Below are 24,404 nucleotides of genomic sequence, written 5' to 3' on the forward strand. Positions count from 1 at the left end.
CCGATATCAGTCGTGCCAAAATTTATGGCACGAATGGTTGTCATCTGGACGCACTCAGTGATGAGGTGTTCTGGTATTTCCCCATTTCCCCCAATTTTATTTTACTTTACCTTAATGTTTTTTAAGTGAGATAAAATAAGTAAAATTAATTAATTTTTTTTAGGCAACAAGTCTGGATACTTATGCGATCAGTCTGAGGATGAACCGTCAGAAATCAAAGAAACTAGAGAGACGGGTTCTATAGCTAGCAGGGTATACAAAGCCTACTTCAAAGCAACCGGGGGATGGTGTTGCGCCATCTTTGTTTTGGCTTTGTTCGTCATCACCCAGGCAGCGTCCAGCTCAGCAGATTACTTCATTAAGTTCTGGTAACAATATAATTATTTTTGATTAACTAGGATCATTAATTAATTAGGAAAAATAAAATTTTATATCCCGTGTAGTATTCATATTTTGATTATGATTATTATGAATTTCTTTACTGGTTACACTAAATTTGATCTCTTATAACTTTTTTAAAACGTATTTTTCTATTATTTTAGGGTAAATCTGGAACAGACTCGTTCAGAAAGGAATTCCAAAAACGATCCTCTGTCTAAATCTTACTCTGATGAAATTTACCTGGAAGAAAACTACAACAAAATCATATCCACAGGAATTAAGGATGACAGAAGCAAAATCGACTTATTTTTCACCACAGATATGTGTTTTTATATCTATTCGACCATTATCGTGTCAGTTATTGTCTTGACAATTACCAGATCTGTAACGTTCTATCAGTACTGCATGTCAGCTTCTGTCAAGATGCATAACAACATGTTTAACAGGTAAGTCAACAAGAAATTTCTGTAAGAATTTTGAACGTCAAAATGTATTCCGTTGCAAAACCAGGCGAACCAGACCGGTAAACTACGGTAAAGAACGGTTCCTGAAAAACATCGGTTTGATACGGAACGGTTTGGTAAAATATTGGAAACGTCAATAACTCTATTATAAAATTGATCTTTTATGCATTTTTAATGTACCTATTCTCTGCTTTTACGTTTGCTTCTTCTTTTTAATGGAGTTTAATATTGAAAAGTACTTTATTAATAAACTGTTAAACTCGTTAGACAGCGCAAGTGAAGATTTGTAGGTCCAATATAAAAAAAGGTCAATAATAAATAAACAAATTTAATCAATACTTATATTTTTATAGCTTACAAAACATTCACGATTACTTGTTGTCTTGTTTTTCATGTTTTCTTTAAATGTTCCTGACTTTAAGAAACAATCGCTACATGATAGTTTAAAAAAAATGGTCCTAAAACTAATTCTATTTAGTTAATGAAATTTATTTATCTTTACTGCCTACCTCCATTGCTTTTGGATGTAGATACAAAATATTATTACAAATTTTAGAAATTAAATGAGAATATCATTCGAACTTCCAATATTCGCTTGATTTCTGTCACAACAAAACCAGAAAAACCAGCCTTCTCGCACTTAGTGGTATTAATTTTCAATTAGTAGGAAAAGTTAACAAAGTCAGCCATTAATGTCATTTTGGCTTTAAAACTGCTGTTAGAAATATAAAGTTTATTGTTTTATAAGCTAATTATTAGCTTTTTATATGGGTACAACTGACTAGCGCAGAACTATTTAAATATTAATAATTCTATTATTATAGTTTGATTTTAAGAATTTCGTTACCGTGACAATTTCAGAAATTTAGCAAGTAAAATCTAACTGATAATATGCTTATAAAGTTGGAATAAAGTTTGAATATTTGTCACGGTAACAATTTTCTTTAAGTGGAACAGTTATAATAGAATTATTATCTTTTAAACTACTTTCCTGGAGAATCCAGAAGCTTTAGGTGTAGGAGCATGATCTATAGCTGAAAAGCACTATTATTTTTTGTGTTTCTATTTTTTAATTAATATACATACAGGGTGTTCCTTAATGACATGCTAATATTTAAGAGGGTGGTTCTTGGACCTATTCTAAGAAAAAAAAATCATAAGAATATATGTCCTAAACATCTAAACTTTTCAGATACAGGGTGGTAAAATTCTTTATTTTTTTTCAAAATATCTCTGATATTATATTTGGTACACGTCTTCCATGCATCAAAATGCTTATTTTGATATACAAAAAAATTGTTTTATTTCTTCATTTCTTCCCCAGGTTTTCAGCGATTTGACCCTCAAGTAAACTGACTTTAATTTTTTTAAGCAAAAACTATGCGTCGGACAAAAGAAATCAGGAGATAAAAAATGTTTAGAAACGAATGGAGATTTTGAAAATAATTTTTATTCTAAAAGAAGTCAGTGGTGTACCACTTTTTCTTCAACAATATTCAATGTAAAACCCGTATGGACGACACTGGCTGAAATAAATAAAATTCTTTGTACACCAAAAAAAGTATTTTGATGCATAGAAAACGTGTATCAAGTTTTACAAAGATATCTATAATAAAATCAGAGTTATTATGAAAAAAAAAATTTTTTTTAGAAAATTTTACCACCGTGTTTCAGAAGTTAAGATGTTTAGGACATGCATTCATATGAAGATTTTCTCTTAGAATAGGTCCAAGAATCACCCCCTTAAATATTAGCATGCCATTAAGGAACACCCTGATTAATTTAAAATAAAAATGATTTAAACACTTTTATATAATAATAATAGTTCCCGTATATAGAGTTTGACGCCTTGGGAGTAGCAAGGTACAGCTTGCCATGCTAGAGCCGTTCTAGCCGTTACACCATAAAAAAACACTTTTATAACAAACCAAAATAAATGGAGTTCTTAATCTCTTTGTGAATATCCAATTGGTTGCTTTAGACAGATTGAATATATCGATCTTCCTTAACTTGTAACCCAAATTTCAACTTCAAAAATACTCATTTCCTGATTTTACTAATGCTTACTCAAGATCATGTTTTTGTCAATTTTACACTTGTTTTATTTTTTATCTCAAAAACTATAAAATAAATTTGATATTGTTAAATGTTTTTTCAGTTTTTTTCTGTCATTTTTTAATTAGTTAATGATCTGTGGATGAAGTTATGAAGTACCTACCAATATATTTTTATATTTTTTAAGAGTAATCAATGCCACAATGAGGTTTTTCAATACAAATTGTTCCGGAAGAATTTTGAACAGATTCTCCAAAGATATGGGTGCTATTGATGAGAAGCTACCTTATGTTCTTATAGATACTATACAGGTACGTAACAGTATTTTTAAAAAACGAACTTTAAATCAAAACGAAAAAAAATTAACGAAATTATAATCAAACTATTTTTCAAAATAAACGTGTTGTAGGGTCCTATAAAATTCCTTATTCTTAACATACACTTTTTCAGATAGCCCTCAACGTTTTAGCGGTCAACTTTGTCATAGCTTCTGTGGATCCATGGATAATTATACCAACCTGCGTCATTGCATCTCTGTTTTATTTTTATCGTACTGTTTTCTTGAGAACCAGCAGAAATATCAAGAGGATCGAAGCAACAAGTAAGTGACTATTGATTATCTGTGCTTAAAAACTAGTTTGTAACATTGCAAATTTCAAATTCTATTTTTTTTGCCAAAATTTTCTTCAACGGTTACACTCGTTCAAATATTTGCCTTTTTTATTGAAAAACCAAAAAGAAAAAGTCTAGAAGTTGTATCAGCCATTTGTAGGTTTCAATTAATATGTAGAAGTTTGTTCCTCTAATTTCCTTTTCAATTAGTAAAAAAAGTTAACAAACTTTTAACTTTTAATTGTTGCTAGTATATTTTATTAATTTTACTGCATTTATTGTTTCTTTTTCTTCAGCTAGAAGTCCGGTATTTTCTCACATAAACGCCTCCCTGCAAGGACTGACCACGATAAGGGCTTTCGGAGCGCAGGATATCCTTAGGGATGAGTTCGACACCTACCAGGATGTGCACAGTTCGGCGTTCTACATGTTCCTGTGCTGCAACCAAACCTTCGGATTCTGGCTGGACTTCCACTGTATTATTTACGCTGCTTTGGTCACCCTGAGCTTCTTTTTTATGGGAAACGGTAAGTTTATCTATACTAATATATAAAATCCTTAAGTGACTGACTCACTAATTAATCACGATCCTGCTCAAACCACTCAACGTAAGAAGCTCAATTTTGGCATACAGGTTGATTCTAGGGTGTAGAGGTTCGTTAAGAAGGGATTTTTAGAGAAATTCCAGTTCCAAGGGGGTGAAACCATCCCTCAAATATTACAATATTTTTTATTTAAAAAACGGTCAAGTTTCCGAAAAAACGCTTAAACACCTATATTTTATTTTGTTTTTTACATATTTTAAGATTGTTTAAAAAAATATACAGGGTGTTTCGAAAAATCACATTGATTAATCACGATCCTGCTTAAAGCGCTTGACGTAAAAAGCTGATTTTTGGTAAACGGATTGACTGTGGGGTGTAGAGGTTCGATACGGAGGGGTTTCTCGAATCTCAAATTCCAAGAGGGTAAAAACGCCCCTCAAATATTACAATATTTGTAATTTAAAAAACGGTTAGTTTCGGGAAAACGCTTGGACGCGCATAATTTATTTTGTTTCTTTACATATTTTGAAATTTTTTAAAAAATCATACAGAGTGTTCCAAAAAGTTGGGTAATTGATTAACCACGATTCTGCTTAAACTGCTTGACGTAAAAAGCTTATTTTTGGCAAACGGATTTTTCGAAAGTCAAATTCTAACGAGATGAAACTTCCCCTCAAATATCACCAAGTTATATAATAATATCGCCATATTGTTTTTTCTCATGCTGACAAAAATGTGAGAAAATTTTATCTAGTTTGTATGTTAATGGAAATTCTTGCTTTGCTTTATCATCACCATTACAAATGATTAATTCGACGTCAACAAAGTCGCGGGTACACGCTAGTTTTTCATAAAGTTGTTTTTTTTTGTACTTATTCTCCCAGTCGGTGAATAAGAAATAGTTTGTTCTATTTTCAGAAACCTATGGCGGTAACGTTGGTCTAGCCATAACGCAAGCAATGAGTTTGACAGGGATGTTCCAGTGGGGTATGAGGCAGTGGAGTGAACTGGAGAATCACATGACTTCAGTGGAGAGAGTAGTAGAATACACTTACATTGAACAAGAGGTGAAGGGAGATGAACAAGAGCCACCAAAAACATGGCCGGAACACGGACTTTTAGAATTCAAATCGGTATACTTAAGGTAAATCTATTGTTTCCCATCTTCTTGATTTATATTATAACCTTAGATTTAGGTTATAACTCATCATATACAGGGTGCTACAAATAATGTCATTTGTAAAAGTCAAATCAATACATTTCAACATTTACAATAAAGTATACAAAATGCATTTGGAAGTAAAAGAAGGAAATATGTACAAAGAGTTATAAATAAGATTGAACAACAAAATAAATTTGTGCATTAGGGAGGGTCGTAACCAGGGTTCGGAAAACTACATGTTACTTTAAAAACTACATAAACTACATTACATGTAGTTAATGTAGTTTATGTAGAGGGTGTAGTTTATGTAACCTATGTATGTAACTTTCAAATATCAAAGGTTTGAGGTGAGGTTATAATAAGTTGAAGCTTTAAAAACACATAATGTATTTAAGAAAACAAAAGAAATATGGCTTTAAATATAATATTTACATCATATTATCTCTATTGCACCTCATACAAAGAAAAACAATTCATAATATCAATACATAGTTTATTGACGTAGTTTTCATGTAGTTAATGAACAGAAAAGACGTAGTTTTTGAAGAAAAACTACACGTAGTTAATCAGGTAAATTACGTCTTAATTAACTACTTCCGAGCCCTGGTGGTAACCCTTTCGAGCATGTAGAGCATTAAAAACTAGTTTGTAGAAGTTGATTTATTTATAATTACTACGATTAATATTCAAATTTCAAAATTCATAATAAAAAAAGTTAAAAATAATATCCTTAAATTGCTGACCTGGATATTATTTATTTGAATCTTTCAATTGGCTCGATTTTCCTTATTCTCTGTTAATTAGCGCTGATCAATATTATTGCGATGAATATAATCATATTAAATAATTTAAAACAAAAAACAGAGTGGGACTTGAAATTATTTTAAATAATAATTATATAGTTTTGTTCTTGTTAAGGCACGCAAAAGAAAAAAAAGTATCAAGTGTATATATCATTGTACTCAGGAGACCGAGTTCTTTCAAAACTTCAAAAAAAAAAGGCAGGTCCGTATTTAAAAAAAATAAGTTGGCCTCTGTATCTCACAAATTATCAGCTAATTTGAAAATCTAAAAATACTATCAGATAGCCCTAATAAAGTAGCCATGAAAATGTGCAGTTAGTTTTTTGATTTTCTAAAAAGTAACGACAGGAAAAAATTAAATTTATTTTCAAAAAAATAACGTTTTTTTCCAAAAAAATCTCTGCAATCCTTGAAATTTTTAGAACTTTTTTTGGTGACGTCTTGGTAAACATTCCAAGAACCAATTTTCCCGAAATTTCAAATTGATAGTTACTTAGTTGATCGCTTTTTTAGATTGATTTAGAAAAGTGAATATCTAAAACTAAAATTTTATTTTTTTTTTCTATTACAGATATGCTACTAATGAGCCCTACGTTCTGAACAACTTAACCTTCAAAATCAAACCAAGGGAAAAAGTTGGTATTGTGGGCAGAACCGGTGCTGGAAAATCCTCCATTATTTCTGCTCTATTCCGATTGGCTCACGTGGAAGGCAAGATCCTGATTGACGGGTTTTGTACCAAGGATATTCCGTTGAAGAATATGCGGTCGAAGATATCTATTATACCACAAGAACCAGTCATATTCTCAGGTCAGTAAAAGATAAAATTAAGTTTGAAATTATCATTTCAAGCACAAATTCTCATTTGAATATTCCGCTTTTTCTAAGTTTTATGTCTACTTTTTCTAAAGCTTTTAAAGTTACAAGCAAAAACAAAAAGAAAAAAAAACATAAAAGTAACTGGAAAGACTTATTAGTGAGGCAATTAAAAAAGTTTGGAGAAGAATAATATATCTTCGGAAGAACTCGAGCACTAGAAAATATTCAAGTTTTATCTCTTGTTCCTTTCCTGAAAAGGAGATTAAAAAGTTTTAGATAGGTATCTATTTTTTAGGATAACATAAAACTAGGTCAACGATTTTTATTTTTTATCTACTTTTAAGAGAAAGGAATGAAGTTTTTTTATAATAGTTAATAAACTCTTTTTATTTACAAAAAAATCTTATATTAAAACAAAAATTAATTATTCCACGTCAGTTTAATACTGAGCCAGCACAATATCTGCTCTAATCTAGCTGTTTAAATTAATCAATAACATATAAGATGATTGATTACCAAGGGTGTAAATTATGAAAAACATCCTTATAATCTACCCAATCTATTTTATATATATAAAATATTAAGTTTTTTTTTTGGTTTTCTCTATACAAGTCTTACAAAAAAATTATAATGCAGTATCTTGTAAAATCCATATTTATTAGGTATATCCGATTATATATTTATACCGGGTGCTTCTCAAAAGTGGCTCACCCCTATATCTTTTTTATTTTTCAGATAAAAAAATGAGATTTGGTATGTTAGTATACGGGGTTGTTCACCACATACGACACGGAGTATTGTAGCTAAACGATTAGATTTTTACAAATTGTAAGTTTTGGGTTCGTTGAAGGACTATTAGAGCTATAATTTAAAAATATTTTTACAAAATACAGAGTGTCCCAAATAAATAAAAAATATCAAAGTTTTATTTTTTTAAATGGAATACCCTGTTTATTATTACATTTTTAGTTTCTACGATTAAAATAAAGGTAAATTTGATTAAGGTTTATTACACTTAAACCTTACCGTTTTTGAAATATTTTCAATTTTGTGAAATTGCAGTAAAAATTTTAAAGCTTCATTTCTCCAAGGGTACCAAAGTTTTTAATACTAAATATTTACTGAAGTCTATTTATTGATCAGTTTTTGTGTTGCAATAATAAAAATCATACTACCTCATACAGAGTGTCTAAAAATTTATTTTAAATTATTTCTAGCTTTAAACGGCAATAACTTGTTTAATTTAAATGGACCGCTCTGTATATTTTAGGAGAATCAGATGCACAATTTAATTGTCTATCAAATTGTATTATACCACTTTTTACCTATCCCTTCAAGTTTTCGTAGAAAATGCATTTTCTTATAATTTAGACCTCATTTATCAATATACCCATGGAATATTGACATTTCAGATTGTTTTTAAAGCAACAAATGTACAAAATGTACAGGCTAGTAATATTATCGTTTTTAGCAATATGATAATATATGAGTGCCATTTTCTATCGAATAAAGTAGAAATATACCAAGAGCACTCTATTTAAAAATAAAAAATTGTAGTCATTTTCGGTGAAACAGGAAATGACCAAAAACCTGAATACCTCAATCAATTCTAATTTATGTCATCTACTACGATACCAAATCTCGTTTTTTTATCTAAAAAAATAAAAAAAGTTATAGGGGTGAGCCACTTTAGAGACGCACCCTGTATAGAAAGATCGCTAAACAAGATAAAATATAAATAAATAAAATTTTTAAAACTTTAATGAATATTTATAAATTAGATCGAATGTCTATCATACCCAGAAAAATTATGTTGATGCATTAGAAAATTAAAAAAGTTTTTAGTCTTTACCTAAATGAGTAAACTTAAATAATTATTATAAATTAAATTTTTAATTTGAAAATATAAATTGATCAAACTATCTAACATACATATCCATAATATTACAAAAATAATTGTTTTAAAATTAAATAAAAGTAACTTAAATTAAAATGGTAAAATATCCAAAAATTACAAGGTCTTAACTTGTCAAGGGCAACGAAGTTAAGCGACATAAGGCGATACTAGTGGATGGACGGGTGACCGGTTCGAAACTCTGTATCGTGCTGTTGTCCAAAAAAGGCAAAAGTGTAAAATCTATTGACACGCACACTGCTCATTCACGCCGGTTCGAGGCCGGATGAGATCGGATATCTCGTGAGTAAGAGTCGATTTAGACACTTGCCAAGTCAGTAGGCCATTGACCATGGTATGACCGAGGACCGCGGTTCGGATTCCGCGTAAACAAAGTAGGCCCCGTCCAGATTAGCCCTGGCAGCAAAAAGGAGACGTTAACTGAAATCTTTACTTTACTTTACTTTAACTTGTCAATAGAGTATTTTGGTATTGTAAAATTGAATTTTTAACTTTTTTGACTGATATTAAAATCATTGCTTTTAATACTATATTTTTTAAGGTACATTAAGAACAAACTTGGATCCTTTCAACGAGTACGACGACAAACACCTCTGGAACGCTCTGGAAGAAGTGGAACTCAAAGAGGCAGTGTCGGAGCTCAGGGGAGGTCTAGACAGCAAAATGTCGGAGGGAGGAGTCAATTTCAGTTTGGGCCAGAGGCAACTGATCTGTCTGGCCAGGGCTATAGTCAGGAACAACAAAATATTGGTTCTGGATGAGGCCACTGCCAATGTGGATCCGAAAACTGATTCCTTGATACAGAGTACCATAAGGAGGAAGTTTGCGGATTGTACTGTGTTGACGATAGCTCACAGGTATGGTACCGTCTTTTCAGCGATAATTCAACGTACGTCATCATTATTTATCACTTAAAATTAACACTTTAAATAAGTGGTTATGTAACAAATACTTCGTATTTTTGCTCTCTCCGACTTACTAGATTTCCATAGCGATTTACTCCTATACATGTAAACGTTAAAAACCCAAGGTTAAACGACCCAAGGTTTCGCTTGCCAGCAGGGTATAATATACATACGTGTTGTAAACGGATCATTTATGAAATTCACTTAAAATTAACTAATTATATATTTTTTCTTGCATTTTTGCTTTTATTTTCTACTACTATACTCCAATTTGGCTTACCTGCTTCAGTAGCGTATCGGATGTTTGTGTTAATAAATAATTATTATAACTTATCTATTTTTATTAGAATTATATATTTTTATAACAATTTTAATAACTACCAACATTTATTGGCAATGTAAAATAAAACAACAAATTATTGAGTCTACCCTACATCATATTTTTACACATTTTCAATAAAATTAGAACGGCTCTGATAAACCGGAATTTAAGTCGGCCATTTTTGATCCCATTAATCTTTTTATTCAAAGTCTAATGAAAAAAAAACCGGTATCATGGAGCAATTTGAAATGACAGAGTGTATTAATAAAATCACAAAATCTTTTACGTATTTAACAACATTCCAACTACGTAATTTACCCAAATTCCGGAAATACCTTAAAGCTCTTAGAACTCGGAGGACTTGGCAAATTTATTTTTATGTTTCTTAGTTTCTTTCTCTCAACTTGCCTTGCCCTTAGAATGGAGAAAGACCCTTAAAGGGATATAGTTGATATTCATACCTTAAAACCGGGCAAAACCCTCATTTCAACAGTTTACAAGGCCTATAAATTCTTCATGAATACATATTACATGTAAAATACCGGGCTGAAGAAATGTATTCCCTTTTGTAATACCGGGGATAATATAGGCACGGCCTATACATATAGTGAGTCTGTTTTAAATATAAGCAATGTTCGATTATTTTTCAAATACCTACTGAACATTTTTGAACAAATTGAGAATAATCTTGCTGTTTTAATATTATCAACATTTATTCTAAAATATCTGTTCCTTTTTATATTGTTATACTGTTTTCAGTTTTTCTCTTAGTTGCTATAACAAAATAAATATTTATTTCTTTTTTCTGGCTTAACGATAAGATTTTAAGGACCAATTAAAGGGATTTAAGGGATGAATAACCTCTGAATAAGTAGGATAAAATCTTTCTGGATCACTTATCGCCCATTATCTCGGTCGGTAATACTTCTTCGATTCCAAATTTGTCTCTGTTTATAGTTTTTTTTCCTTCGCAACTTTAACTTGAATGTATCTAACTGAGTTTCAGCTGCTTTTTTTCGAGACAAAGTTTGTTTTTTGGCTTGAAATTAGATTTTGTCATTGCCTGTGAATTCAATAACTAATACCTGTAAGGTTTTGTATTATAATGTTATGAATAACTAAAGACCATAAAGTAAGGTTTATCACGCCGTTCTAATTTTATTCAAAACGTGTAAAAATATGATTTATAGTAGATTTAATAATTTGTTGTTTTATTTTACGTTATCAATAAATGTCGGTAGTTATTAAAATTGTCATAAAAATATATAGTTCTAATAAAAATTGATAACTCTGTTATTAATACAAACATACGATACGCTACTGAGGCAGGTAAATCAAATTGACCTATCTATACTCTTTGACATCTAATCTTTGATAAGAGCCTTATAAGAGTAAATAAAAACAAAAACCAAGAAACAATTTATAATTAGTTAATTTTAAGTGAATTTCATAAATGATCGGTTTACTACACGTATGTATATTATACGAGTATAGTCACTTACTAGCTAAAAGTTATTCCATTATTTCCCTCGATTTTTGACCGAGATCGACCGCACGCTACACAACCAACTATTTTACAGTCTTTTCGATAAATCGCAATAGTGTCACTGTTAATTTAAGTTCTGTCACAATTTTTTTTTAGATTTACTACCTTTAAACAACTACCAGTTGTAGAATAAATAATATATAACATAAAATAAGCTGAGTAAAGACTGACAAATCCACAAAATTTCAAATCAAATTCGAATGTGTCAAATGAATCGTCAAATAGAACTGTCAAAGATCCCCACCCTGGGGCCCTCTTTCCATCTACCATGCAATTATTAAAAAACATAAACATAAAAATAGTCTAGTTTCATTTTTTAGTCTCTTTATTCTATACAAAAATCAATAAGAAAACTTTTTTGTTTTTGAACGACTGAAAATTTTATTCTTTTGTAAAACAATTCTGGCTCTTCAGTTTAAATTAAAATGAATAAATTTTCGTTTAAACTAATGTATTGAACTCTAATAGAAAAATACGATAAACAAAGAAAAAAAGGAATTGCAAGGATTAAAACTTATGTCGCTAAAAACTTATAAATCTAAGCGCTAAGATTAATTGCTCACTTATAAAATTTCCTCCTTTTGACTAAATTGATGCTGCAGAAAAGCCACTAGAACATTGAAACCGCCTTTTCTGCTTCTCGAATGGATTTTTCTTTAAAGTTTTGTGGATATTTACATGAGAGAACTCCACTAAAATTAATGAAATAAGTTGAGACGTATTTTATTTCAATTCGTATTTATCTGTAAATTTGTGAAACTTTTAAACGATGAATGGATTTTAGTTTGATGAAATTTACTGTTTAAAAATCTATAAGAAGTTTTTTTTAAAAATAATATACCAAACTTTGATGCTGATACTACAAATAAAAATAAAACGAAAAGTTCCTATGAACATACAGGGTGGGTCTCAAAAATGTATCACCCCTATAACTTTTTTACTTTTTCAGAAAAAAAGACGAGATTTGGTATATTAGTATATGACATAAATTAGGATTGACTGACATATTCAATTGTTTTTGGTCGCTTCCTGTTTCACCGGAAATGACCACAATTTTTCATTTTTAAATGGCACCTTCGGTAAATTTTTACTTTATTCGATAGAAAATGACACTCTGAATGCAATGACATATCATACGTTAACTTTTGACATTTTCACTTAAAAAAATTGTAATAGATTTGATCGTCTAATGTTTTTCGTGTCTTATACTGGCCGGTTAAAAGATGCCCAAATCGTATTTTTAATCATATCTCAATTTTTTCAAATGGAATAAGGATGGCTCATTAGCATACTTGAAAAAAAAAACATTTTTTTACGAATAATTTAGTACCACACATTTGGTATTTCGAGTCAAATTGTCGTTATAACTTTTCTTTTAATTTTTGGATAATTCTTCAAAGTTACAAAATAAAATTATTATTGAAAATATATGAGTCTGTAATTTTGTTTTTCTTTTTTAGGTTACACACTGTAATGGATTCCGACAAAGTATTAGTTATGGATGCTGGCGAAGCAATAGAGTTCGATCATCCTCATATTTTACTTCAGAACCAACTTGGAATTTTCTATGGTTTGGTCAAGGAAACTGGCAAGTCTACCTTTGAACATCTGTCAAATATAGCGAAAACGGTAAGGAAAATACTAACTAATCTACGACAATGTCATTATGACACATAATTTATATAATTATAATAAACATTTATTATAATTATTTATTATAATAAAACATTAATTATAATATCAGTACAATTGGTTAAATTAATTCCAGACCATGACAGGTGAGTTGAATTTTTAGAAAGTAAATTTATTTCCTGAGTGCTTGAACTTGTTGAAGACCCATCATTGCCAGAAATGTTACCTAAAATATTACATGACACTTTTTTCTTATTTTCTTTGGAATTTTCTATATAGCTCTCTGCCACTGTGTTAGAGCGCCAACCACCATGTCTTTTAACAGTTAATAAATCCACTCCTGAATCTGCAAGCAACGACGCAGACGATCTACAGAAACAATGTCCAGTGTATTGTTGTGGATTTGGAAGACTTAGAAACAATGCTATTTTATACGGCATTTTCCCTAAAGTATTAATGCCAACGGGTTGCTTAATACATTTTCCATTTCTGTACCCCACAAAAAATCGAGTATGCTCTGTGTTACTTGGCCGCATAGCTATTTCCTTCAACATTCCCTTTCGTTGTAAAAAAATGTCGTGATATCTTTGTTTTCGTAAATGGAATAATGACATGAATGCATTGTCCTTCATCTTTAACATTTTGCCGCTGCAGATTTGTCAACTCGATACGCCGGCGCCGGCAGGCTCCCGCAAGTCCCACTATCAATGAAACTTTTGTCAGGAAATAAGTTTTATCATCGGCTTCGAACAAAAAACGAGTTATGTCTTCTTTTCTTAAAATTCTCGATTTTTTTGACCGAAATCCTTCCGATTTTCTTTCTAGAAATGCAATTAAACGGACGTACTCACTAATATCTGTATTTTTCTTCACTGATATAACTGAACGTAGCATGGAATAATATACCCAAAGTGATGAAGCCTTCCTATGTTTTGAAAGATGTTCAAAATATGCCAGGAGAACCTTTTCGTTACTACTATTCTTGATGCCTTTCCCTTTACACCAATCTTCAAGTTTTACATAGGCTTGCTAGTGCGTTTGTCTTGATTTTTCGGGAAGTACGGAATCGACAACGTTTTGCGCAATGCCCTCGTATCCGAAGGGACTCTTTCAGAATCAGAATCACCCATATTAATATTATTTTTTGCTTTTTGCTAAAACTGAACGTTTAACACAAAATTGAACATCAATAATTGAGTTGTCAACGTTAAAATGGAAACAATCAACAAGCACGGTTACCACCATGGTACAAAGAAAACAAGGTATGATCGATAGCGGCTTCAATTTCGTTAAGTTTGCGCATACCACCTGTGACGTCATACACCATACAAAAAATATCCATATTGTTCAATTGCCACCTTTGAATAAGAAGACTAAGGAAGGAGCATAATGCTATCCATGTATTCATGCATGGTGGGCGGAAAAGCCACCATAAAAGCTCTCTAGGGTGGGGATCCTTGACAGTTCTGTTTGACGGTTCATTTGACACATTTGAATTTGATTTGAAATTTTGTGGATTTGTCAGTCTTTACGGAGCTTATTTTATGTTATTTATTATTTATTCTACTACTGATAGTTGTATAAAGGTAGTAAATCTAGATGGAAATTGTGGCAGAACTTAAATTAACACTGACACTATCGCGATTTATCGAAAAAGACTCTAAAATAGTTGATTGTGTAGCGTGCGGTAGATCTCGGCAAAAATTGAGTGAAATAATGGAACAACTTTTCGCTAGTAAGTGACTATAATATAATATACATACGTGTAGTAAACCGATCATTTATGAAATTCACTTAAATTAACTAAATTATATATTTTTCTTGCATTTTAGCTTTTATTTATTACTTGTCAAAGATTAGATGTCAAAGAATTTAGATACGTTAATTTGACTTACCTGCTTCAGTAGCGTATCGGATGTTTGTGTTAATAAATACTTATTATAACTTATCTATTTTTATTAGAATAATATATTTTTATAACAATTTTAATAACTACCAACATTTATTCACAACGTAAAATAAAACAACAAATTATTGAGTCTACCCCACGTCTACCCTACATCATAGTTTTACATTTTTTAAATAAAATTAGAACGACACTGATAAACCGGAATTTAAGTCGGCCATATTTGAGGCCCATCGCGGTGTACCTAAGATTTTTAATATGCTCCTTCCTTAGTCTTCTTATTCAAAGATTGCCACTAATAAAAAAAGACCTAAAATAGGGAAGAATTAGGACATAACCCCAAAAGTTATGTCAATCTTCGAGCTTGACATTTGAAAAATTATTTTCACATTTATTGTGTCATCTGTTTGACAATTTTTTGACAATTTGAAATTGGCGCGCGGAACTTGCTGACCAATGGTGCCGTTTATCACCTGTGACGTAGTGACCAACCTGCGCAATATCATACCTTGTATTCTTTGTATCATGGGTTACCACGGCGTCGACTAATATGGGCACCTGATAATTTTGAATTTTAATTTTTATGAGGATATATCTGATATTTTAAATTAAATCAAATCTCTTTGGATCGTCCCTCGTGTTGCGTCGTAGATTAAATTTTGAATGATACACGTTCGATACGAACATCATAATGAAACTTGACGTCGCACGCGTTTCATTATGATGTTCGTATCGAACTTGTATCATTAATAACTATTACTGTCATTTTATTGTTCATTTATTTTTTATCTTCTTTATAAACATCAAAATATTACTTTAGCGAAAATATTTTTTACCATTTGTTACTCTAAAACCATCAGAAATAGTTAATAGTTACAGAAATAAAAACTGCTCTAAAAATGCAGCTGCAATTCTTTATCCAGGGATTACTTTTTCTGGCCCATAATGTTACCTAGAGCTTAGCTCAAAAATGTCATGGCCCTTAAATTTTAAGGCTTAAGTACCTCTACAGAACTAGCTCTACTGAAAACATTTTACGATTTGCCAAACAACGAGTCCTATTTGCTAAAGTGAAATGCGCATAAGCTTTCAGAATTAGTTAATAATCGATGAGGATGTAACAGGTTTATTTTAGCAGGAAATGGATTGGTTCTATATTTAGAAGCATTAGTTTAAAATTTATTCCCACGTTGGGCATGTTTTTCTGCTAGGAGAATTAAGTTTCTTTCCTGCGTAGTTTGAAAGATATAAAATAATTTTTTTTGGTAATTTAATTTTTATTAGTATTTTAATAAAGCACGCTTTTAGATGTTTCAAAAAACTTTTAATAAGAGTAACTTTTGAGTTGCTAGATAATTTGAAAAATATTGAAGTTCCACATAATGCAACACTCGTTTCTTTCGATGTCAAAAGCCTGTTCACTTCTATCCCAACCCATGAATTGTCCTCTATTATTTATGAACTAATTGATAAATCTAATCTTAATATAATAGTAAAATCAGATTTAATAACAATAATTGAAACTTGTTTAGAACAAAACTATTTTCAGTATAACAATGAAATATTTAAATAGAAAGATGGGTTACCGATGGGTTCCCCAATTTCACCGTTATTCGCAGAAATATTTATGGCAGATTTTGAAAAGAAGCTATTTAAAAACAAGAGTAGTTTAATATCAAAAATAAATTATTGGGCAAGATATGTAGATGACATTTTTTGTATTTGGTCAGGCACCGAGAGAAATTTAAACAGTTTTTAACATTATTAAATTCAATTAACCCGAGAATACAATTTACTATTGAAAAGGTATTAATACCATCAATTTTCTTGATGTTACAATTATAAAACAGTCTAATAGATTACAATTTGATATTTACAGAAAACCCACTACCACAGACACTGTAATACATAGTCAATCACACCAATCCTGGCAAATCAAAATGTCACCCTTTCATAGTTTAATTCATAGATTAGTAATGTTTCCACTGAGCCCAGAGAAATTTAAAAAAGAGTTAAATATTATTAAACAAATCGCCATCAACAATGGATATAAGTGTTCCCTTATTGATAATATGCTAAAGAAAAAACAAAAGAAAATATTAACGAAAAATTTTTATTCCGCTAATTCTAAAGACAATAACAATTATCGACTTTTAAACTACATTCCTAATTTAACTAGCAAAATATCAAATAATCTCAATAAAATAGGATGTAAAACTATTAACGTAAATAAAAGAAATTTAGGTCAATTTTATTAAATAATAAAGACAAAACTAATGTCAAAAATAAGTTGGGTGTATATAGGGTGGATTGCAATAATTGTGATGCCGTGTACATAGGTCAAACAGGTAGAAATTTAGATATAAGGATTAAAGAACATGTAAAGTCTATTAATAATCTCCAGCATAGTTCTGGTCTTGCAACTCATTGCATAGTAAATAATCACAAAACTAATGAAAACTCAATTAAGTTACTACACAGAGAAACAAAAGGTAGACGCTTAAATTACATTGAATAGTTAGAAATACTAAAATCTGTTAAAAACGAAAATAATGTTAACGACCAACAAGGATTTCTAAACACATTTTTTATTACCCCTATTGTAAACTCTCTGAACCCACCCCCATAGCAAATATATATATAGTTACAGTGTAGTTAGACGATTAGTTCTTAAAAAACTCTTGAAAAAGGCCTAAAAAGCCGAAACATATATGTAGAGTTAAAGTTACTCTTATTAAAAGTTTTTTGAAACATCTAAAAGCGTGCTTTATTAAAATACTAATATTTCAACGATGTTTCACAAGGAACCAACCACAGCTTCAGTACAATTTAATTTAATTTTTGTTTTATAGATTTCTAGATGCTTTAATTAAATTTTTCTGCCAAATACTAACACCACAGTTGTAAAACATATAAAATTAAATATTTTCTTCTATAAACAAAATGCATATTCAATTACAAATTACTAAATAGCAATTATTTAACAATTATATGTAACATTTCGGTGTTTAAAACACATATAAATGTATTTCAATGTCTTCATAATTGATGTTTGCGTAAATTGGCCTACTGTTGGTATCTAGTATCTATTTAAACATGGCGTGTTTGAACATTAATCAAAATGTCATTTTAAATGAGAATATAACGTGAGTGACATATAGATAATGCTAAAACAGCTCTAAAAACAGAGGCTCAATATATTTTTATATATTCTTTACGTTAAAAGATTTAAAAAATAGACATATACGTTATAAATTTTTTACTTTTTATTTTATTGTAGTAAAAAGTATAAAGTTTTCTACGAATTTCTTTCTAAAAGTAAAAAACTTTGTTAACAAAATAAAGTACCTATAATTTAACTTTATATTGTAAAACTTACTTGTATATCGTAAATGAAAGTAAAATTTAACAACAATCTTTGGTGTTTATAGCAGATTATCTGATATGTTCAAAGTTATTTGATGAAATTCCTTAAGTTATGTTTTGGAGAAAATAACTTCGACATACTTTGTCGTTTATGTGTTGTTCTACAAACATTTTAGTTGAAAATTACGTTACATTGTTACGTAGTTAAGTTTTAATAACTTATTATATCAAATAGATATAGCCACTGTAAATATGAAAATATATAAAAATTACATTTTAGAATACCATGGGTACATACAGAAATACAGAAAACTTTTTAATATTTATTTTTAAGTAAAATAACTTGGTTATTTTGGACTTATTTGGGAAACGGTAAAGAGAAAATATGTTTCTTTTATCTAGATCTACTAGCACTGAAAATATTTCCACTTATTTAAGACTCATCACCCTGTATATAGCAAAATGAAGGCATTTTCTTTCATAGAAACTTAGAAAATTTATATTATTTTATTTATATTTTTTCTTTCAGAGTTATCAGAGGTTACAGGAAGATAGATAGTAAAAAGAAAAAATAAAATACCAGGATCCTACTCAGGAAAATAATGAAACTGTTATTAAGGAACCCCAGGTCATACTTACAAGAAAAAAAAAGAGAAAAAAGGTCCAAGCTCTATAAAAAAGGATATTGGTAGAAAGAGTAACAATCAATCTACAAATCGTCGAAAATATGATATTTTTAAATATAGTACGTTATAAATTTTAAGGTACAAATAATTTATTTTTTTATTATTATTAATTAAGTAGAATAATATATTTGCTGTAGGTAAGATTAGGAAAAAAATATTATACAGATTCAAATATAAAATTTTATATTTTTTGTTCGTCTAAGAAACGTTGTTTTCTAGTTTTATCTGTTTTATTGTTTTTATTTTGTATTATTTATAAATTAGTTTGTTTTAATGTAATTACTAAATAAATTGCTGTTTTTAATTTAGCGTTTTATTTCTGTTTCAAGTGCATTAATCGACAAACTCAAACCTTATATCACCACAAAATCACAGAATATTAGCTCTGCGACAAAACACACTTTACAAGTTGCAACAGGGACACACTGTAAATATTTTTTGGTTTTTGGAAGTAAGAAACTTTTACAGAAACTGTATTTTATTAAAAAAATAAATAAATACGGGTTAAATATATTTTTTTTTTAAATGTAGCTCTCTAATGCTCGCAAGTAAAAATCATTTATTTAAAACTTTGATACAATCGAAAAGCCAATAAAACTAAATATGCCCATAAATAAATCACAATTTGTGTTTTAAAGCCGAGGGAATATTTTAATTTAAATAAAAGTCTGGGCTTTTAACCGAACAAAATGAAAAATAAATATTTATTTAGACGAATAAAATATCAATGGGATCAGTTCTGCCTGAATACGAGTCTGCACGGGTGGAAATTCTCCATATTGGCAACTTCAAAGTGCGGAAAGTAATTTTTTTTTTGAAAATTTATCATAAAATAATATAGACTAGATTTTTATTACAGATTTTTTGCACTAGTAAAATTTTTCTGCACATAAATGTGTTTTTTTATTTCTATTCTTTTGTACAGAGCGAATGAGTGATCCCATATACTTATAACTTTGGTTGTGTGCATACTACAAATTAAAATTTCAATATTTTGTAGAATATCTTGGATACTGGTATGCGTGGCGGCTTTCATAACAGCATTATCAGTACTCCTAGCTGCTTGGTTTATTTTTCAAGAACGCCCAGTAGTTTTTCTGGCAGAATCCTACCAACACCTGATTTACAACTACCCATTTCCAGCAGTCACCATATGTAATTTTAATAAAATATCTAAGAAGTTAGCAGCACAGCAAGCACAAATGTATGTAATATTATTTATTTACATAAAAGATAATGTAAGAAAAAAATATAAGAGTTTGCTTGTTACAGAATATCCAGAAAAACAGATATTCCAGTTTCTGATGTCGACGAATTTTTTGAGTCGTTTATTTATTTGTTAAATAACGATAAAGAGTACGATTACAATAACAAAGATAATGAAATACTGGAGAGTATTTTGAAAGTTGAAAATAAAACTATTGAGAAGGTAAGTAATTTGTTGTTTTAATCTAAATAAATCAAACAAAGCTTGTTTGTTAACTATTTATAACTCAAGATGAGGTGGATAGATTTTAATGATCTCTGATTTGTTGTATAGGTAGAGAAAGTTAATTAGTAAATAAATTAGGATTTAAACTCTGCCATATTCGATTGACAGCTCACGTCACGCACGCATAATAGACATATAATAGAGATCTCTGCAAATCAATGTGGATATTATAGAATAGAAATTTAACGAAAAATAGTAAGAAAATAGAATACTCAAATCTAGAAAGATATTGAAATATATAGAAAATGCTTGAATCAAAATTTAAACAAAAATAGAGAGAATAAATGACAACATCTGTCAAATTGATCCATATCATTTGGTCAATCAGTCAGCCGTACCACAAGATTGACAATAAACTCTTACTTTGCCGTCAAGAGGTACAAAGTATTAAATAAAACAGGATAATCTAGTACGCTCTATAAAATGTTTGAAAAGAAAAAAATAAACAAAAGTATAAAAGATAGCTCAAATTCCAGAGTGACTACGGGGATCTCGGAAACCATGAAAGATCAGAACATCTAAGAAATCGTTGATATCTTGAAAACATATGTTTTATTATTGTACTGTTTTTATATTAACTTTCTCTGGGTAATATTTCTCATGTATTTATCTTTTGAAAAAGATTTTTCAGTCGGTAGCACCATCTTGTTCCGATTTTCTCAAACGTTGTATTTGGAAAGGAAATGAAGATAGATGCAAGCAATTATTTACACAAACTAAAACAGCGAACGGCTATTGTTGCTCATTCAACTACATCCAATATAAACTGTAAGTACTTAAAGAGTCGAACTACCATTAATCTTTTTATACAGGGTGAGTCTAAGTGCAAATATTTTTAGGGGTTTAAGATTTAAGATTTTGACCCCAGGAAAACGTCTATGATGGTTAAAGATGTTGAAAATCGTGCATTTTCTTTTACATTTTCCTGTATATTTTAAAAAACTTTTTAGAACTGCCTGTTCACCGCAAATTTCCCACGGTATATTACCATAGTTACGGCTTTACTCTATGGTTACGGTTTACTAAAAAGATGCAAATACAGAAAAAATCTGGATGGCTCTCAAATTTTTTTAAAAATAAATCAATTTTTAAAAAAATTTAAAAATTATTTGTTTCAAATTTGAATATCTCGGTTATTTTGGACATATTTGAAAAACGGTAAAGAGAAAATATGTTTCTTTTATCGAGGTCTACCAGCCCTGAAAATATTTGTACTTATTTAACACTCATTCTGTGTTTAATTCAATAAAATAGTTAGAGAATCACATAAAGGAGATAATACCTGAATACATGCAAGATGTCTTATAATCTCATACAATTTTTTATAAAAAAATGCTTCTTTAAGCAAATATATAGCGTCTATACTTATTAAAATATATATCAAAAACCAAATGTTGTCACTGAATAAAAAAGAACGGATAAAACCAATCAGGAAGAGCATGTAAGATCGTTTCAACAAAGTTGTTTATTTGAATTTAATCAAAAAGTGATACTTAAACGAATTTTAGCTACTTTACAATTTATATTGTTACTTCAAATTAGTGTTTTAGTTAATTTTAATGTACATTAATACTGTGGGTTAACTTTACTTAATTTTTACTCGGTTTACATTTTGTTTATAATGCATAATAGAAAAAAATCTTATTGGAGTTTTACTTGAAAACAAAGTAAAACAGTGAACAACACAACTTGTGTGTCTATGATGTATCACCCGGTATATATTTTAATATTTTAGATATGCAAAAGAATTACAAGAACCTAAAAGAGTATCAGGTGTAGGTTACCAATCTGGATTGGAGGTACTGCTGGACAATAATCCTGATGATTATTTTGTAACAGATATATCTTCTGTTGGGTACAGGGTAAATAGCACAACCTTTTGAGACTAATCCAATATTATTTTATTACTGAATACTTTCAATTATAATAATTATTTTAAGATATTATTAACACTACAACTACATGCATATTTTCCAGATCTTAATACACCTAAGTGAAGACTTCCCAGATGTAGCATCCAGTAACATACTGTGCTCTATAGAAACCAACACTCTGATTGGTATAACTCCATTAATAGTCAGCGCATCATCAGGTCTGCGCAGAATGCCTCTATATCAAAGAAATTGTTTGTTTCCTGACGAAAGACGGATGACTTTTTTTCCTTTTTACAATTTTCACAATTGTCTGGTTGATCATAATGCCAAAATTACTTATGAAAAGTGCGGATGTATTCCATTCTATATTCCGAACAGAGGTAGGTAATATATTTTTATTGTGATTTAGTGTCAATAATAACTATTGAACCCTACGATAAAAAAATGGCGTCAAAGACAGCTCGGTAAAGGCAATCGATGATAATTTTGGCGAGCTCAATGACTAGACGACATTGAGCTCGTACTCTTTATTTTTTTAGACGCTTAAGAAGATTGTAATTTATTTTTATAATAAAATTATATAAGGATTCTTGCCACTTAACTGCTTATATAGAAATGTAATTCTACGCTGTGTTTGTCATAATGTGGATCAACCTGCTCTCACTACCGGTTTCGGAGCCCTACTCCATCATCAGGTGAGCTTGGGCAGATCTACAAAATGACAACCACAGCGCAGAGATAGTTAATTCCGACTTGTCGGAAAGTGTCGGTTAGATATTGAGTCCTGAACGGGAAATAGCGGCTTGCGTGCAATGGTAGTACCTTCGTACCACCGGGGCGCAACTATCGATAGTAAAAGTATGGTAAAAGGCTTTTTTTCAGGCAAGCCAAATTATAAAATAGAAAACAAATTTCTTGCAGTATAGGTATATAATAAAATTATATAAGGATTCTTGCCACTTAACTGCTTATATAGAAATTTAATTCTACGCTGTATTTGTCATAATACGGATCAACCTGCTCTCACTACCGGTTTCGGAGCCCTACTCCATCATCAGGTAAGCTTGGGCCCCGTTCGAGACTTAATATCTAACCGACACTTTCCGACAAGTCGGAATTAACTATCTCTGCGCTGTGGTTGTCATTTTGTGGATCTGCCCAAGCTCACCTGATGATGGAGTAGGGCTCCGAAACCGGTAGTGAGAGCAGGTTGATCCACATTATGATAAACACTGCGTAGAATTAAATTTCAATATAAGCAATTAAGTGGCAAGAATCCTTATATAATTTTATTAAATTTAAACAGAGAATAACATAATTTGTATGTATATGATAACCACTTTCTTGGTGCGATTTTTTTTAGAAACTAAAAAGAAATGGAGAGTGTGCACACCTAAAGATGCATTATGTGTGACTCAATATGAAGGTAAACATATGATTTACTGCACACTTAAAAGAGCATGATGGTATGCTGTATTATAATATATAGATCAAACCAAATAAACATTTAGTCACGTGATTAAGCTGACCGACACAGCATTGCCCACTTTTACATACTATCTTGTACACTTTGCACTAAAAGAGGTTCTAAAAAGAACAGTGTTTGACTGCAAGGTCTACTTATAATTATTTTTTTCTTATTTATTCACCTTCTAGATCTTTATGAAACCAACAAAGAAAATGTGTCAAGTTATGATTGCCCAGAAGATTGTGAAACTGTGAGATATTCGACGGCTTGCTACCAAGGATCATTCGATGTACATTTTACAAACCGTTTTGGCATGTAAGTAGTAAGAACACCATAAATTCTATAACCCAAACAAGCAACCATGGATATGTATAGTTTCTCACATCAATTTTCCTCGTTTCGTTGGTGAAACTTGTTTCTTTTAGTGACAAGTCATCTTTGGGGAATCACT

General features: G+C 30.2%; 2 protein-coding genes across 3 annotated transcripts in view; both read left to right on the forward strand.

Moving 5' to 3' along the window:
- The window catches only part of LOC115876246 (probable multidrug resistance-associated protein lethal(2)03659), a 35,673-nt gene extending 16,250 nt beyond the window's left edge, over window positions 1–19,423 (forward strand). For both annotated transcript variants that reach the window (XM_030891950.1, XM_030891951.1), the window contains exons 9-18: window positions 164–368; window positions 543–827; window positions 3,088–3,211; window positions 3,351–3,501; window positions 3,809–4,039; window positions 4,976–5,201; window positions 6,594–6,832; window positions 9,298–9,613; window positions 12,990–13,158; window positions 18,963–19,423. In XM_030891950.1, coding sequence (XP_030747810.1) covers window positions 164–368; window positions 543–827; window positions 3,088–3,211; window positions 3,351–3,501; window positions 3,809–4,039; window positions 4,976–5,201; window positions 6,594–6,832; window positions 9,298–9,613; window positions 12,990–13,158; window positions 18,963–18,992 — 1,976 coding nt within the window. In that variant the 3' untranslated portion in view covers window positions 18,993–19,423. The remainder of the gene's footprint in view (window positions 1–163; window positions 369–542; window positions 828–3,087; window positions 3,212–3,350; window positions 3,502–3,808; window positions 4,040–4,975; window positions 5,202–6,593; window positions 6,833–9,297; window positions 9,614–12,989; window positions 13,159–18,962) is intronic.
- A 714-nt stretch (window positions 19,424–20,137) lies between these two features.
- Window positions 20,138–24,272, forward strand: LOC115876315 (sodium channel protein Nach-like). The gene is made up of 7 exons (XM_030892051.1): window positions 20,138–20,274; window positions 20,392–20,548; window positions 21,243–21,379; window positions 22,347–22,473; window positions 22,589–22,865; window positions 23,849–23,911; window positions 24,142–24,272. Exons 1-7 carry the CDS (start codon window positions 20,138–20,140, stop codon window positions 24,270–24,272), a joined length of 1,029 nt encoding a protein of 342 aa, XP_030747911.1.
- The last annotated feature ends 132 nt before the right edge of the window (window positions 24,273–24,404 follow it).

The sequence above is a fragment of the Sitophilus oryzae genome, unplaced genomic scaffold (assembly GCF_002938485.1).
Source record: "Sitophilus oryzae breed Bouriz unplaced genomic scaffold, Soryzae_2.0 scaffold_1430_pilon_pilon, whole genome shotgun sequence".
Lineage (NCBI taxonomy): Eukaryota > Metazoa > Arthropoda > Insecta > Coleoptera > Curculionidae > Sitophilus > Sitophilus oryzae.

Coding starts and splice junctions, on each gene's coding strand:
- LOC115876315 (XM_030892051.1), top strand. CDS start 20,138: ATGCGTGGCGGCTTTCATAACAGCATTATCAGTACTCCTAGCTGCTTG. Junction 20,275..20,391: donor ATTTCCAGCAGTCACCATAT/GTAATTTTAATA, acceptor TGCTTGTTACAG/AATATCCAGAAAAACAGATA. Junction 22,866..23,848: donor ATTCTATATTCCGAACAGAG/GTAGGTAATATA, acceptor GATTTTTTTTAG/AAACTAAAAAGAAATGGAGA.